The 19,351-nt window shown below is 34.6% G+C and overlaps 1 protein-coding gene across 1 annotated transcript; it reads right to left on the minus strand.

The window, feature by feature from the left end:
• Nucleotides 1-4,319: 4,319 nt before the first annotated feature.
• Nucleotides 4,320-18,589, minus strand: LOC108770927 (protein big brother). Its single transcript, XM_018522691.1, has 4 exons — nt 18,502-18,589; nt 18,140-18,423; nt 15,968-16,159; nt 4,320-5,144 (listed from the first exon to the last, which is right to left on the minus strand). The coding sequence occupies exons 2-4, from the start codon at nt 18,314-18,316 to the stop codon at nt 4,731-4,733; spliced, it is 783 nt and encodes a 260-aa protein (XP_018378193.1). The 5' UTR covers nt 18,317-18,423; nt 18,502-18,589; the 3' UTR covers nt 4,320-4,730.
• Between the last annotated feature and the right edge of the window lie 762 nt (nt 18,590-19,351).

The raw sequence follows: 19,351 nt of genomic DNA on the forward strand, positions 1-19,351 counted from the left end.
TTTTATGCTAAGGTAAGTTTTCTTTTGACAATTTTGAGAATACAACAACGGAATAATGGACACCCAGCGAAACTATTTCATCATTTTTAATGGGAGAGCTACTGGTTATTAGAAGATCGACTCAGAAAAATGCTTGTCATTCCTTAATGTAGCGTCATTTCGATGAATTTGATCACAGAACTTCTCAGAAATTGATTGATGTGAATTAGACACGCATTATATTTCTTCGAACAAGTTCTAAAAATATTATTTCTGCATGTATAAGAAATATTAAGATAAAAGAAAAATACGGGAATAGATTAAACGGTGTGCAGGTCTTTAGAAATCCTCTTGGTATTATTTGTATTAATTATAATACATAATATGAATTTCTATAGAATAATAGCACGATTAGAATTATGGCAATTACTTCGTATCACTTGAAACGGTAAAATTCGACGAGTAAAATAATACTGACGTGACGTGAAAAAAATGCATATTAAACTATATAGGTTTAATAATCTTAATTTACTCTTCGTGATTACGCAGGATATTTCGGTAAGCGAAAGGACAGGTCGAAACAGGCGGATAATGCGACGCAAATGATATCTTTAATTTATAAATTCTTTACAAATATGTACATTATAACAAAAATGTCCTCTTTACGACGATGGCGTACCCAACGTAAACGTGAAACGTAAGCAGACGCAACGATCGACATGATTCATCGTTATTCGTTAGCCGAACGCTTGGGAATCATCGTGATTCACACGTATTTCGTCACTGGCGAGTCGTCGTTCGTTTGATGAATACAGTCATCACGGCCTACACGATTAGACGCGAAATTCGCGATGTTCGTTTTCGCCCGGATGCTACGATCTCGTCTTCTCGCAGCGGAAAACGATACCTTTTATCAAAATTTGGAGATTTATTTCTCATTTTCCCAACGATCAGAGATACACTTCCTCAAAGAGTCATACCATTGCATTAAAATCTAAGAGTCTCAATAATGTCAATAAAATCAAACGGTAAATCAATGTCAAATTTTAATAGTTCAATAAAATCAAACTTAAAAAAAAATACATTCAATAAAATCAAGCTTAAAAAAGATACATTTACTTGAAAAGATAAATCCATTAATGTATCTGTTCTCTTTTAAAAAATATTCAGATATTAAATCATTAAAATAGTGAATATTAAATATAAAACAGTATGCCAAATTGTCGCGCTTTCTGGCGCAAAAATGCCTGTTCTGCGACAGAATTAATCATGAATCACCGAATAATTATGTAGAAGGACAGCGTTATTTTAAGGCCCAATTTAACATGTTTTATTCAAAAACGTTAGTGACATGATACGGCTTGAAAATTTGCAGAATCAAAATGTAAGAGGCACGTGTTACGAGTGCTTTATCTTAATTCGAGTGATCATTTGATAGATCCAATGAAATTATTTTAATTACAAAATAATGCGCGTCAATGTCCTTCGAAAAAGCCTCCTTCATTTTGGAGTTTAACAGATGTGGAATATTCAATAACTCAGAGGATTTTAAGTCGTTTTCAGATACGATGACAGTGAAAATTTAAAAGTCGAATCATTGAATAACGAAATTAAGACTTGAATTGTGAGTTAAATATAACTACACAAAACATAATTACGTAGTACGCGAGTATTCAAGTTAAATATATATATAACTATAACTTTATATTTAAAAAATGTATTATATTAGGTGTACAATTTTGCTTCCGCCGTTTTTTTTTCGAAATTCGAGGTTTTATCGTAAAAAACTGGTTATACATTTATGATTCAAAGTAATTGTCCATCACTGGCCACTACTTTCTCCCATCTTTCGGGCAGCGTACGAATTCCGCGTCGAAAAAACTGGTCATCTTTTGAAGCGATCCACGAATCGATCCAATTTTTTACTTTTTCATAAGACCGGAAGTGCTGGTCAGCCAGGCCGTGTGCCATTGATCGAAACAAGTGATAGTCAGAGGGAACAAGTGATAGTCTTTGCCTTTCAAGCAGCTGTTCACAAGCAAACAAACGCCGTTTAATATCTCTCGGCTTCAACTCGTACGGCACCCAATTTCCTTGCTTCTGAATTATTCCCATGGCTTTGAGGCATTTTGAAATGGCTTGTTGAGTCACTCCCAATGATCATGCCAATTCTTCTTAATTTTGACACGAGTCTTGATCAAGTAATGCCTCCAATTCTGAATCTTCGAAAACCTTCTCTCTTCCACCGCTATGCTGGTCTTCGACGTCAAAATCACCGTTCTTGAAGCGTTGAAACCACTCACGACACATTCTTTCACTAATAGCGGCCTCATCATACATGGTAAGTACGAGGGTCGTCTGAAAAGTTTTGAGCCTAACATAGAAACAAATAATTTTTCGGTCAAATTCAATTTTATTTTTTCACATAGTCTCTTTTTAAGTCGATACATTTTTTCCAGCGATGCTCCCATCCCTTTAATCCATTTAAATAATACTGAGCGTCTTGCTCTGCAAAATAGGCGTCTACGGATGCGATGACCTTCCATGAAAATTTCTGTCCTCCGAGCCAAACTTTGAGCCTAGGAAACAGAAAAAAGTTGCTGGGGGCCAGATCTGGTGAATACGGTGGATGGTATTTGAGAGCATTCGATGAGCCTCAGCCGCAGATTTCTTCATATTGAAGCAGAAAATTAAAACCTGCTGCAAATGACGAGAATTTGGCTAGTAAATTGACATTTTTAATCGAGAATAACTTTATGATGCAGACACAAATCGACTAATGTTTCTATGAGGTTATGTTGACGGATGCCCAAGTTTATTCTTTTTCTTGCAGTTTCCCCTTAATTGGTTTTCCGACTCCACCCAAGTTTATTGTATGACATCATAATCTATTTATTTCGACCACCACTTACCGCTAAAGCCATCTATAGGAAAACGGCGGAAGCAAAGTTGTACACCTAATATAAATCTATAATTATACCTATATAACAATAGTTTTTTGTGTTACCATAGGCTAGTTTTTAATATATTTATATATAACTTCGCGAAATTATGACTCTACTAAAATATAATTAATTATCAACCGTCACTAACAACATCCATTGAGATAATCATTATATCAAGCTGTCCAATCAAACGTATGATAACATTTTACGCGAAGTTCATAAAAATCGTACGTAGCAAGGTTGTGATATAGACGGCAGTTTACCTTGACGAACGATTAAATAAATAATATCGGCCGACGGAAACTACCAGGCTCACACAAGTCAAATTTATCCCATAACGCTTCATGTGACGTCGAATAATTTTCCTGTTACACAAGAGGGAATTTTAGGATCCTACTTTCTAATTCGTGACGTCGCAAAAATCGATTTTTCGTCAATCGATTTGTTCAACGGTAGAAAGCGAAATTCCCTTTGTTCTTCTCAAGACGATAATATTCGTGCAATAATTATATATAAATATATTTAAAACTGACCGTGTACTTTGATATAAAGCCAATTATCGCTGCGTTAACACGAACATTGTTAAAAGCTATAAAAAGCAAGTTTACAGTACCAAGAAAGAAGGATTCGTCATAGTTTTTCGAAAACTTACCGATACCATCCGTAGATTAAAGCTCGCATATCACAAAATTCGGCGGCAATAACGGCTGTTGAAACACGAAGAGAAAAAATTTGCTACAAACGCTAATTCTATGCTATAACGGCAAATTTCATTTGCAACTATAGGGATCGCAAATTATTTGCAGGTGCAACAAATATTTATTTTTTTTATATACGTAACAAATGCAAAATATTTGTCAAATATGCAAATTTGTATATTATAAACAGCAAACAAATTTGGCAATTAAATTTTGCGATCCCTTTGCGTTCATAGCAAAATCATTTTTCATGTGAAAATGCATTATCGCAGCCTCCGAATTTGTTGCTTCCATGGACCTTGTAGATATGGACTGGCAATTACTAGTCAATTTCTGCATAAAAAACAATCTAGAGAAGGTGAAAAAAACATACTTTTTAGGTACTTCTCTTTCTCAAAATGTCCGGAAATAGAGCATGTCGGTTAAACATAGGCGTGTTAATATCAAATCAGAATTAAAAATAGTATATTATAGAGAATCATGAATTGCTTTCAACTACTCTCATTGAATCTAAATGTATAAATAACTCGTATCAAATATAAAACATATTAAATAAAACATATAAAACGTATAGCATACGTCAAGCATGCATGAAACATATTTCTGGACTCTTCTAGGGCTACGTTCAAAAATATCACCCGAATGATCTGTGTATAATTTTATCTTTGCGTTCGAATGTTAAACAAAGATAAACTGATACACAGAAGCACTCGTATGGTGTTTCTGAACATAATGTAAAGAGAGAAGTATGAACACAATCTTGTTTGATTGCCAGTCCATGTGTACCAGGTTTATGGTTGCTGCACGCATGTTTGTGTAATATAGATTAATAGCGATAACTGTAACGAAAAGATCATTTTCCTTCAACAATTCTATCACTTAAATTTGACTAGCAATCCTTTCGTTACGGATCAGACGCGACACGCTCATTCACGTCGCAGAACAGGCGAGAAAGTTGGGCATCAATATCGGTATCGTTTTTATTTAAAAAATCGCAATTTCGCGCTAAAGGAGTCACTCCAAGAGACCGAGATCAAAAGAGACTGATCGTCAAGAGGCTCTTTGTCGTTTATCATCATCGGGAGCAATCAGAGGGTCTGCGCGGGTCTCAGAAGGCTCGCAGTCGCACTTCCATCTCGGGATCCTGGCGGTGAGGCAAGTGAGGCTCGATGCCGGTCGCGGTGGCACCGGTGGCACCTGCACCGCCCACGTGTCGGCTATGGTGGCCGTGATGATGATGATGATGGCTGGTCGCGTGGTGTGTGTCGTGGTGATAGTGATGATTAAGATGCGGCGGCTGTGCGGCCGACGCTGGTCCACTCCGATAGGTACGTTGTTTCTCCTCGAAATCGCGCAGTCGTTGATTGTAACGTTCGAGCTGGTCACGTAGCAACGCGTCCTCCTCGGCGGCGTGTTCCTCGTCGTACTCGAGGCAGCCGACGCCGTCCAGTCGCTCCAGGTCGATCCAGCCTCGCCACCTCACGCACACGCCGTTCATGATCAAATGAGAGCGCAGGTGTACCTGGAACATCGCCATCCGTGCGGAACGTATATAGTTGTTATGAATTCGTTGTTGACGTCACGTGGATCCTGATGGATGATTAGGATGCTCTTGGATGGACTCGGGATCGATGGAGAACTTGAGGTATTGACGTTGAAGAAGCTTCTGAAGCTGGATGTGTCTTGAGATAAAATTGTTTTACGTTGAACATCTTTTCTTGGATGCAGGATTAATTGTATGGGAATAGGAGTGAAATCCGGATTTTTCAATATTGAAATAATGATAACAAATAATAATTCATTATAATATAGATTAATAATTTCTTTGGTGTTCAATTCTTATTGCAGATAGAAAGAAATCGATGATATATTTGATAATATATATCTTGCGCAATGATAAGATTTTACATCCATTATGAGTCATTAATATATTTTCTCTTCTTTCAAAATGTATTATTGGTTGCCGTCTAATTAATGTCCATTACAACGGATGTTAGGGATTCGAAAATTTAATAGTTCGATTCTTTTATTTGTTATTGAAATTATTATTTAATATTTAAAGCGGTTTTATAATTTCAAAAATTTTCAATAATTTTATCAAAATGAGGCCAGCGACTCATTATTTCGGCCATGTTACGTATATTATATAACAATTAAAATAATTAATAGTCATTTTAGTAGCAATGTCATACATTGAAAAAGAAAGTATTAAATTTTAATAAATATTTGTTGAAATATAGTACTAAGGAAGTATTTACTTACAGTAAATAAATATTTATTCAATAAAAAACATAATAAATCAAACTAATAGTTCTTATACTAAATAAATATATGTTTACATTTAGTAAATATTTAGTTAGTACTATTCAGATAAATATTTATTAAAATTTAATCAACTTTTTTTAGTGTATCTAACAGCTAGTTAAATATAGCTTAAACGCCGAGAATAATACACTAATGTATGATACATGGCTAACACAATTAATAAAAAAAGAGATGAGCAATGAGAGAAGCGTTGGAAAAAAATCGGATATGACATACTGGAAAGGCATTTCAGAGTTAATTCAGTACTGTTCAATATAAATTAACTAACATTGAAGTTTTAAAGTCCTTATCGTGACGGAATGATATTGTCAATATTCAAATTGCTCTTCGAAGTCTACTTATAGAAGTTTAGGAAAAATGACGAGACGCGTTGATCTCTTCTCAAAGCCGTCATCGACCGCTCGTTTCGCTCAACCTCTCGATTTTTCTTTTTGCAAAATTCACGTCGGCGTGGGTTGTAGGAAGGCTCCATTACGTGCTCTACGACCCGCAAGTTTCAATCATGCCCCCCCCCCCCGCCCTCTCCGTTCTTTCGTCTCCTCTTCTCGAACCTTTTCCCCATCGTGTCCGACAACGGTGAGTGTTTCTTATTTCCGGAGAACGATTACGCAGATTGGAAGGTACGAGGAGGCCTCGCGGTTCGTCTCGAGATGAAGGGAGAAATGAGATTGAGAGAGGCGAGGCTGTGTTCCTCGTAAGAAGTCAATTACGAGCAGATGTAACTCTCGATGGCATTTGCACGAACCGCCGTAAAAACTCACCGAGTATCATTATCTCGCATATTTCGATTCGTTGCAATCTTTATGAAAGATTAGGAAATTGTCAGTCAAATCATGCGATGGATTTTAAGATACCTATACAAAAAAAAGACTTCTTAAATCAAATCAATCATAGTATGCTCGTATAAGTAAAAATATTAATTGTAATTTTGTTTCAAAGTCTTGATTTGACTGAATTTATGTTGATGCAAATATTACTTTGTACTCAATTCAAGACTTGCTCAATAAAAAAATCTTACATCAATACAAATTCACAATCAAATCAGGACTAAAATCTTCGAAACAAACCTACAATATTTTTAATTCTATGAGAACGTATTATGGTCGATTTAAGCATAATCTTCTTTTGTGTATAATGTCGAAGAAATTCCACTTAACACATCGATGTATTAATTCCTTTTTTGTAAATTTAACTTTATTACACTTACGTTTGGTATAAGAAAAAGTCGAAACGTCTGTATTTAATCTTAATCATTACACATTCTTTTATACTTTTCCATTCAGTGTTGGCTTTCATAAACTTTTTTATAGTGACGATTTATTTTATTTGGAGCCTTTGTTTTTATATATTATTTATCTGAAGTATGTTTTCTACGGTTAGAGTATATACTTTTGGAATTTAGAGTGAAATAAGTATATGTTTAGAGGAAAGCCCCCTATTATGAGATAGGCGCCTAATAATATGAGATAGCGGCGTTTCTGCTGAACTAATAAACGCTCTATATTGGTTCCATCATGAATTTATTGCTCTTGGATTGAAAACTATTTAGTAGAAAATTCATTATTAGATCATGCCTGTAGAGTCATTGTAAAACAAGATTTTTGAATTTGGATGTCTTCAAGTTTCATTGAGATGAGCATTCAACCTTGTTTATTATTTAATAAATAAATATTTGGCAATCAATTCTTCATGTAATGATAGAGTAAGGTCGTACTAATAGAAAAATAGGGGATATGTTGAATTGTTTAATTACAGAAGTTAAATTTGATGATCGTAAAACCATAAGACGTGAAAATCGTAATATGAGATAACCATATTCCTAATATGAAATAACCCATGCTCCTATGTTATAGTGAAAATCGTTGCTAAAGTATAAATGTTATTGTACAATAATAAAAAAGAAAACCGGAATAAACGTCGAGTGCCTATATCTGCGATGCTTGATTCCAACTACCTGAAAACGAGTTCTGGGTATAATCTATTGCATGCTCATTTCACGCACGCTGGCTGTGCTTGTTTGTATTTTAGAAACATTAAATAAAGTTTTTTAATTGCAATACTGATATACTTTACATTTTATTATCGATTTCTCGGGGCATCTTATATTAGGAGCACAATTTTTTGACTTTGCGATTTGCTCACTTTTTACATTTCTTTAATTTTCAAAAAAAATGGAATTTGAATTCAATTTTATGTAACGTTATCTTAAAGCTTATTAAATTCCCTTCAAAATGACCTATTATTTTTTAAAATTCTGCCTACAGACTTCTAGCATTTATCCAAAATGAATTCGGTATCTCATAATAGAGGCTTTTCCTTTAATATTTGACTAAAGTGAGAAAGAAAGTTGTGGTTCTAATGCAGAGAGTAATTAATGTAGGAAAAAACAGATTCATTGTTGTAATGTAACGGATATATGAAAAATAATTTAATATGATAAATTTCCAAACGTTAGGAAATATATATCTAATTTTAGAACAAATTATAAGTGCAAAGTAATTACGCATATTAAAAAATATTAAACTATTCATTTATTAGAAATAAAAAGGAAAAAAGCAAGAAATATTGTAAAAATATAAAATTATAGAGATGTTAAAATTACATGATCTCGAGCGTCTGTGTCTGTTTACCTGTGTTATTTTCCTGATTTTATTTATGTCTACTAATTAATCCGGGAATATTGCTAGGCGGCGTTTTCCGAGTAAAGTCTAATGGGAGGCTCTCGAAAAGCTGACGATTACCGGGTTCTGCGTCGACGATGCAACACGGTGTTATTTTATTTTCTGGCAAACGACCCGACTTCCGGTCCCGCCGCGGAGCCCAGATATTATTACGAGGTCAAGAACGCTCGGGAAAAACCAGTTGAGACCGTGTTTGTAATTCCGACATAACGAACGGCGACACGCAATCAACGAATTAAATGAGTCAAAGATCTAAACGATACACGTGTATATAATATCTAATTCCCCGATTTAACAATCAAGAATTTTAACACGTAATTCAATATTTATAACATTGATGATAAATGTTTTAGAGATACGGGTATAGAAATCTATATCACACAGATATATAAATATATAGATAACATGTCATATTATATTATATTTCTATTATTATTATACGATATAATTATTTTAATTATAATATAATTATTTATAATACTGTACTTTTTCAAATATATATATTTTTAAAATCAATATTATTAAGGAAGGAGCACGAAACCCTAATTTAAGGATTAATTCTTATAGCGAAAACAATTCTTTATACCATCAACTTATTTAATAACAAAAGAATAAACGTTTTGACTTTATCATTAGGTCATCGATATTCTTCACAATTTAAAATTCACAAATAATTAAATCTAAATACTGATATCAAATAATAAAACAGATAAAGTTATGTCATTTACTTTTAAAATGTACAGAATAAATTTTCGAATAAAAAAAAATTTTATATTTTGCCATACTACTGTTTTTTTTTTCAAGTTGCTAAAATGTGTGCTGGATTTTTATGAATATATAGACAGACTCTATTTATAATACAATTAATTTTTGGCGTGAGTCGCGCACGCGAACGAACGAACGAATGCCCCGGCGGTGGTAAATCGACGTTACATCTCGTTACATTCTTTCGCTTACAGCACTTACAGCTGCTCGCCAACAATGCACCACGGGACGTATTTTTATGCAGTAATAATCGAGCCACGGGGAGCAACCACGCGGGGTGGCGGGGTCTTAAATGTTTTCCATAATCGAATCGCTCGCGGCCTTTGCTCTCAAAGGACTACGAGTCCTGGATTTCCGTCTTTTGAAAAATTCCCGTTTTCCTGCGTATATCAGTAAAATAGTTGTTGTGTTATATTTTCAAAAATACAAAATATAATTAGTTTTACAATTTAAGGTGACCAACTGTCCAAAATTAGGAGGGACAGTTCCAAATTTTAACTTTTTGTTCTACTTAACGTATCCCAAATTTTGTCCCAAATTAAGGACATAAATTATCCTTTTAAGTGTAAAAATAATAAATGTGAAATATATAATTTTCAACTAATGCGTGACGAATTTGATTTTTTATTTTAAAAAATCCAGATGTATTATTCATAAAATACATTCTGAAGTAAAATTGTAGAAAAGTACAATTTCAAAAAAATAAAATGTAATCCTGTAACTTGATGTAACTTTTGTAACACCTATAATTTCATATAATGTTATACATTAAGTATTATTAGTTACTTACAAATATAACAATACATATAATTACTGTTCATGTGTTTTATGAACGATTATTTAAAAAATGTTTACATTAAAATTTAATTATAACAATCAATAGTAAATTCTTTTTAATGTCTATTTTTCTCTTCTTAAAGAGTTGATCACCTTAGTTTACATTGAAATCGACTTTCCTGCATGCCTTTATGTCTAAATTGAATCTCAAGGCATTCTTATCTCGCAGCAAATGCGAGGCGATAAGAGTAGTTCCTGTTCACAACAGAAAGGTTCTTTTCCGCGCAATCTTATGCATATTAATGCGCTTCTAGATAAGGCAAGGCGGTATCATTATGCGTTAAATCTTACGCGATGTGCATATTAACATAAGTATGAAACATAAGCAGGAAAATACGTCGAGTCTTCCGACGCAAGAATATTTATAACACACGTGATGTCCTTTACCGTTTCCTCGTAAGAATATCGCGAGTTCTATACACGTGTTATATTTTTAGATAAAACTGCAACTTTATACCTTTTTTATTTTATATAATAGTGAAACTTATTTATAACAAACGTAACTTATAATAAATCAAATAAGAAAACGCCAAATACGATCGAGGCTACATATTGGTGCTCAATAATATTTTTACTATTAAATCGATGAGCAATTTAATTTGTAAGATTATTATTTCAATTTGTAATTGCAAGTTCAACAATAATCGGCGCACAGTTTATATAATTAAAAGATGATTAAAAAATTTACATAGAAATATTATTAAACACCAATATCTATAGCCTCGTCTTTTTGGCACTTTATTCTTACTTATTTCATTTATTCATATATCTCGTTTAACCTAATATTGTTACTTATAATAAAATTCGAATAAAATTGTTGTCATATAAAATTCTCATACGAATATTCTTCAAATAGACTAAATCGACATACAATTGTTTTCTTAAAAATCGGGCGCTTACCATTTCAAATTGGAGTAACACGGGCGTTTCGTGCTTTCAAAGTAAAACAAGAAATCATGATGACATTAAAATTCCATCAAAATAGTTATAAAACGATCATTAAAAGTCACTTTTCAATTAGTCACGATTCATTTTAATATCAGTTTAATATTATCACGTTCTGCTTGGGTAATCGCGATGATATCTTCGCCTTGCATCTTTAGCGTCGCGAAACGAATCGTCGAGATATGTATATTCCGAGCGGTAACGAGACGCGCAAAAAGTCGTCACGACGAGGATCGGCGAGGAGAGGAGTGGACGACATACAACATCGTCATTAGTCATCACCGTCGCCTTCCTCGTTCTCACGAGGAAAGAGCAGTCGGCAACATTTGTTTTTCTCTTTCTGCACACGGGCGTGACGATCATTATCGTCGCATAATGGATCGTCGTAATAGGCGATATTTAAACTGTAACGCGCTGGCACCGTGTAACCCTTTCTCATTTGCATTAGCGAGCGGAAAAAAGCAAGAGTGCAGAAAAAGAAGAAAGAGACGAAGCGAGCGCCGCGAGAAAAGGGGTGAAAAATCGGCAAGGGCGGGCGACGAAGAACGTATACCTAAATATCCCGAGACAAACGACCGGCTATTTCACTGGCCCTTTTGTTTCTCGATGGGCGTCACCAGCAGCGCCTTTTTGCGCCTGGTCCACTATATTGGGGCCCGTTAACGTTTGTCAATGGTACAAAAAAAAAACGGTGTGTTAGAAGCATATGGTCAGCATAGCGCATCGTCCTTTATCTCTCGGTCCAGTTCTATACGCTTAATTTTTATGGAGATGCACGAGATGGTGTCTCCGCAGGATCATTTCCGACTATAAATTCTGTGGTCCCTCAAGACAATGTTTGAATAAGGACCCGTTGCGAACTAAAGGGTATAAGCACAATCGTTGCATTACCTTGACCTGAGGACACATAAAAGTTTCTCGAAAATCATTCTCGAGATTCGGCAAAGTTCATTTTTCTTCGTATATTCCTCGTAATTCTAATTAAATTTACTTTGCACTTTTAACCCTTATCGTACTATGTACAGTTTGGTGCCTCATCCATCACCTCTTTAAAATAATTCAAAAAATCTCTAAAAATTCACCAACATACTTTCAACTTTCTAGAATAAATATTGACTCTTTATTTTGGAAAATAATAAAATGTAGTATGATTTATAATTACCGAAAGGACTCAAAGAAACTTGCACGAACAGGAATCGCTCGGTCACTAATTACCCATATTAATACGGTAAGGGTTAAGTTTACCTTTTCTAGATTTTTTTGCATTTTTCGATTGACTTTCTTTGCAGTTTTTTAGTTGAACTTTTTAGGTTGATTTTAACTATCCTTCTGTTTGAGTTTCTCGAATCTTTCTATTTCGAAAAGTAATTTTAGACTCAATACTAAAACGATGAAAGATAATATCGCAATGCAGTTATTTTTTTTTTTTAATTTAACGTTAAGATTTGTGAGCTTCGTATATAGCTTTATTACGCGAATCAGCTCTCTCTTCTCTCATTCTTTTTCTGCTCACTGAGCAAAGGGTTAAAAGCATCGTCATGCGCATTATCAGGCACCGCACGCGCTTTCTCTATCGCGCGTTTATCTCGATCGCGAATAAAATCTCTCCCTTAATTATTACGTCGCCCGACAGAGCACGTCGATGGGCACAATGCACGAGGGCACGTGTGGTCGCGCGCCGCTCTTTATTCCCTCGCTTATTGTCGATTAAAACAAAAAGAAAGCCGCGGGTCGTCCCGTAAACAACATGCCGCGCCCCGGGTGCAGGATCTAATGAATCGCTTCCGTTCCATTTCGTCTCTTTTGCAAAAGGAGACCTGACACGAAAGAGGCCGTAGGGTCAGGAAAAATTTTGGAGTCATAAATAACGTAATAAGCGAACAATGAACGAAGTGGTTACTTTTTTAACGACATAATTAACATGAAATATTTTCAATGTTATAATAGCTCTTAGTTTTTTCTCTCTCTCAGTCATAATTATTTTTTAATTGTTAATTGAATTCGTATTATATATCACATATACTCTCTAAATCTAGTGGAGAGAAACCTCACTTGAAAATACTGAAAATTGAGCCAATCTTGAAAAAAGAATGAAAATACTACCATTCTTGTTCAAGAATAGCACATTTTCACTCTTTTTAGAGTAAGATTTAATCTTTTGAAATGAAATTCGAAAAAAAATTGGCTAGAGATTCTGGGTAGTAATCGGTTTTTACGAGAAACATTTCTACTCGGGTCACTCCAATGGAGTGAAATCTCAATCCTTTTTTTGGAGTAATATCAGGGTAGATGGAACCTCATTCCAAAAAGGGATTGAGATTTCACTCCTTCGTAATAAATCTCATTCCAATCATTCCAAAAGAGTAAATCTCACTCTAAAAAGAGTGAAAATCTGCTACTTTTTCAGTCTCTTCGAGAGAGATTTTACTCCATGAGATTTAGAGAGAATACTTTTTAGAACTTTTAGAATGAATTTCACTCTGGAAAGTGAAATCTCACTTTTAAATATTAAAAACTGATCCCTTCTTTTTCAAGACTAATTCAGTTTTTACTCTTTAAATTTCACTTTAAAGAGTTTAGAAAGTAACTTTAAAGATGGTAAAAACCATGAAAAAAATTGCAAAACTTTTAAAATTTTAGGAAAATCAAATTCTCTTTCTAAAATGTTATCTACGTGGATAAACCATGGAAAAAATATTCGCAAAAACTGTAGATTTCGAAAATCTGAGAAAGAACAAAGAAACTATGAAAGTTCTAGCAGGTTACTAGGACTATCTGTTCGACCTTTGCGAGAGACGAGGAGATTTATGAGCCATTATGTACTGTGTGACTGGCGGAGCGGCTTCGAGGCATCTGGCGGCGTTTAACGGATTTCTATGGCACTAATTGCCGCTAGTGCCCACTAATAGCAACGTGGCTTTTACTTTCCTGTCGTTTATGAGTTATAACAAAGTTACGCGAAAGAACGACCCCCGATCTCGAAGGATATTCAAGTCGGCAGTGCGAGATTGTATTTTTTCGATCTGCTATGATAAATATAATTAAGCTTCAAAAATATGAATAGATAACTTAATTCTTTCATTTTTTATTTAATTGTAAATTTAATAAAAATTAAAGTCATTTTAACAGAATTTTATTTGGTATTTAATGTGTGAATACTTGTACTTGATATTTTGAATATTTGTACTCTTAGAAGTTTTGAAAGAAAATTACACACAATTAAAATTTTGTTACGAAAAAATCGACCTTAAATTAATCAAGAAATCTATTTTCAGATTTGGATAATTTCTTGATGGATTTTTCATGTATTACATTGTAACGGTTTGCATGAAGAATACAAACTTATAATTATAATATATAAAATAACATAACAAATTGATTGTTTTTTTTTCAAATGTAATGTAAAGACTTGCAAAAATTACGAAAAAAGTTATGTAATAGTAATCGGAATAGTTCCAGACATTCGCGAAAGGAGCAGCGCGCGCAATTTGCAAAATGGCGTCGCGACGACGCTGCTATCGATCGCGATGGCGACGCCGAGAGGCGTCGGCCACAGCGTCGGCGTATGAGATTGTTAGTTGACGAATTTAAAGAGAAAGCCCATTGAGCTTTTGCACTCTTAGGATAAAATGTATTTTTTTATATTTTAATTGCATCGATTATTTGAAAGCTGCGTTTCTTAACTGAAAAATTGCGGAATTTTTCTAAATTTTAGGAAAATCGAATATTCTTTCTAAAATATTATTTATATGACCAAACTAGAAAAAATAATTCATAAAAATCGTGAATTTCGAAAAAATCCAGAAAAGAACAATAAAAAAAAACTACAGAAGTTCTTCCATGCGATCGTACTAACGCTACATGTCCGTCGTTACGTCAGTCGTGTTACGTTTGAATTGGCCCTTTGATTTCTAATTTTCAGCCCATTTCATGGACAACAAATTCGTTCGTTCGACACGAAGATAAATTGGGCCAGGTTGAAAATGGACCCCCGTGGTGATGCCCTAGGAATTCCTGGGGACCGGATGCGCGGGTGACACGTCATTGTTCGAGAAGTGCATGGTGGCCGGATACTGACGGATACTAAATTACAGATTCGAAAGGTTGCGGAGCATCTACGTCTATAACGGTCCCTAATTTGGCCGCTAGTACGAACCAATTACGACCGCACGATAATATTCGGGAACCGCCGTTTCAAGATTCGAGCTGTCGGGGTCGAAGGCTCCCGCTGAAAGGCAACGGAGGTAGCCTTCCTCTCGCCAGTTTGGTAATATTTATGAATTTTACGTAAAAGACACTCTGAGGTCGTAAAAAAATATGTCATTTTAAATTCTCGAACTTTGAAGTTCGAAGCCAACGCTTTTTAAGATAGTCCTTTTCCTGCAGAGAAGGTATTTTTCTTGCGATGTGAATTCTATTTTTTTCGATAATTAATTAATTTTTATATAAACTTTTATGACAAGGCGTTTAAGGATGAATGGCAAAGACAAATGATTGAAAATCGATTGCGATTCATTGGGATGAGGTCCACGATAACCGAGATAAGGATGTTTCGATCTCCAAAAGACCGATCTTCTCAAACAAAATAATTTAAAAAATTGTTTTAAACCAATCTATTTTGCAAAAAATTGATTTTTCTAATTAAAAGGAGTTATTTTAGACCGAACTTTTTTGTAAGGAATCGCTTCTTTTTTAACTAAGAGGGCTATTTCGAAGCAGTCTTTTTGCAAAAAATCGATTTCTATAACGAATCAATCTGGAGATGGTCTTAAAAGATTTGATGCCCACTTACCTTGCCGTGTTCCTTGTCAAAATCACAGTCGTTGGGATCGACAGGGTAGTTTCCAGATGCGTTGCCGAAAACAAGCTGGAGGTTGGTGCCTGTTGCCGCAAATGCGATTTCTGTGTGGCCTTCCCGACAACCATTTTGAAAACGTACTTGACGTTCTTCGATTGGCCGATCTCTATAACCAGTGTATCTCACCTGTAAAAAAAGCAGAAATATCGCTATATAGCACAATTAGCAATATACATAAATACATATTAATGTATGACATGTTTTCTCAAGAATAACAAATGCAAAACAATCATTAAAATGCATTAATGTGAATTAATTTGAATTTTAAGTTGCGTATACATAATTCTAGATTTATATTTATATATTATATACCTACTATTTTTGCAAATTTGTTATTACATTCAGTGTATACATCTAGATTTACTATTAGATTTAATATGTAAATAACTATATTAATGATATTTTCAATGACTATGTCAATAATCATCAAAATTAATATTATTTCTTCGCATATGATTTTGCAAAAATATACAAGCACTGATCAAACAATATACATATCTATAGTTCTTTAATGATATAGTTTCTCAGCGATAAAAATCGTCAATGATTTCAATAATTTCCTACCAATATTTAAATAAAAATTCATTACTTTCAAATTACTAAACACATCTCTATGTCCCTTTATTGTCGTCTCAGTATTGGTGAATCAATTGACTTGATGATGTTTGTGTCGAGAGAAACGTATCGGAATTTCGACCGAATTCCCACTTCAAAAGTTTCTGATTCACGGAGATTTGTTAAAATACGAAATGAATACTAATTCGCTGCTCGTGGGTGATCCGCAGTTGGACAAATTCGAAGAAAGGACGACATTCCTACGGCATCGCGTATTTATGTCGGCAAGCGACGGAAAATCCTTTGCTGTCCCGATATCTCTCACTGCGCATTACGCCACGTAATTCGAAAGATATTTCTCGAGGTATTCGACCGAGATTGATCAGCGAATAGTAATCAACGTTAAATTGATTTCAAAACAAAGTGATCAATTCTGGGAACTAATATAGCAACGATTATAACGTAATTACGACAAGTGTTATTTAAATCTCTCTGTTTGGATTATTATTTATTCAGTGTCTCAATATTCTCCAAAATAGTCTTTGAAGACTAATGCCTATTACTATCAATATCGATTGACTTTATAATGTTTAACTTACTTTTTATTTTTTTCTAGTTGTATATATTATTTAGGAAAAACTGAAAAGTAAATTAAACCGAGATTAAATCTACATTGGTAGAAATGGGCTATTAATAGGATAATTCCACCAAAGTAGATTTCTTCTTCTTCTTGGTCCAACTTACTTTTCATCTTTTTCTATTTCTTAGGCCATTTCTACCAATATAGATTAATTCTTGATTTAATATACTTTTTATCTTCTTCTAGTTCTAAGAATTAGAATAGGACAAAACATAAAATTAAAGCTAATTTTCGAGGTTAATGTTAATTGACATTAATAGAAATGTACATTGGTTCCAATGTACAGCCGGTTCCAATGTAAGATTAACTTTATTCTTGATTTAATTTATTCTTTACTTTCTTCTAATTCTAATTTCTCTAATTCTAAGAATTAGAAAAAGGTGAAGAGATTAAAGTTAGTCGGTTCAATTTATTCTTTATCTTTTTCTAATTCTAATCTCTCTCTCTCTCTAATTCTAATAATTGGAAGAAGAGAAAGAGTAAATAAAAAATTATAAAAAGTAATCTGAAATTAAAGTTAATCTTACATTGGTTGAACCGAGATTAAAGTTAACTCACGTTAGTAAAAATTAATCTTTAAAGTCTACATTGATAGAAACGGGCATAAATTGGACGTCGATTGTAATATTTGTACAGCATATTTATAAACAAAATCCAATTTAATGTATACGTTGAGTGTTATAAAAATGAAAGTAACGTGCCAAGTAAGTTCCTTCGACGTTTTCTTTAGATCTTTAGAAAAACTCATGACGTGCACTTTTTCGCTTCCTTTGCGTTTTACTATCAAAGATATAGTGCGTTCAATGTTATTTTTTTTTATGTGTTTATTAAAACGAGTATTTCTCGGAAACATTAATAATCTTAACGTATCCAGTGTGCCTATTTTACGCGTCTTTCCTCCGTGGACTCACCTCGCTTTCGCGACTCAACCTTCTGAACAGCTCGTCGCTCTCAAACTTGGCCTTCTGATCAGGCACAACGCGCGGCATCTTGAAGACTAGCCGGGGTGGCCGCGGCTGTTCGTACAGGCCCATTCCGTCGAACGGCAACACACCCACCCCTGCATGCTCGCTCATTGCGTGCATCATCTTCGACGCCGCGGATTTGCACCGGACCTCCTGGACGGCACTCTCTCCTCGTCCTCCTCGCGGATGTCACCGTGATCGACTGGACTGTACGACACTACCGTTACTAGCTAGTGTATATATACGATTTATTACTTAGAGGGAAAAAAATGAAAAGCTCCGAAAGTAGTTAAGTGACCACAAATCACCTTGTATCCTCTTTTGCGCGATTCACCACGCTCGGCCCACAAGATAAAGACACCGCGAGAAGACACTCCCGCCAGCCAGGACACGCACAATGTGGCGCTTCAGTGAAGACTGGAGCATCGAACCGAAAAGCGCGCGGAGTTCCCCCACCGGGTCTCACTCGCTCCTGGGAGCTTGGAACCGCCTCTAAGTCTGGACCGCCCTCCAGTTCTCCCTCTCTCAGTCACTGAATCACTGAGCTTCGTCTAGTCAGCCAGCACGGCTCCCGATTCAACCCTCAGGAGGCGATATCGTAACACTCGAAACAGCGAGCTTGCACCCCGATGCCGCGGAGGGTGAGAGAAGGAGGGCGATTGTGCCGGAACAATCTGGTTTCATGATTTTATAAATGGACGGAAGAGCGTTGCCTGGACTCGGTCTTGCGAGCGGTTTATTTTCTAAGTGCCTTGAAATACGTCTTATTTTCTTTTAAACAGGAGATTGAGATCGGGAATAAATCGGGAGCTTTAACGTAAGCTTTATCAGAAAATCTTTATTGAAATTTGAATGAATAATTCAAACGCTTCTATTGTCTCGTTCAACAATTATGATCTCGTGATGGCGTTATAAATATGAATTATATACAAAAGTTTTATTTTAAAAAATAATAAATCGATAAATAATAACTGTCAATGTTTCATGGACTAATTAGATGATTATTTAATATTCTTTTTAGAGTAATCCAAATTAAGGAAACTGAAGCGTCAGATTGTTCGAAATTTTTGACAATTTTTTAAAGTTCTGAAAATATATGTATATAACATATAAATATACATATATAACGTATAAAGAATAAAAAATATACTTTTTATT

The sequence above is a fragment of the Trachymyrmex cornetzi genome, unplaced genomic scaffold (genome assembly GCF_001594075.2).
Source record: "Trachymyrmex cornetzi isolate Tcor2-1 unplaced genomic scaffold, Tcor1.1 scaffold138, whole genome shotgun sequence".
NCBI classification, from domain to species: Eukaryota; Metazoa; Arthropoda; class Insecta; order Hymenoptera; family Formicidae; genus Trachymyrmex; species Trachymyrmex cornetzi.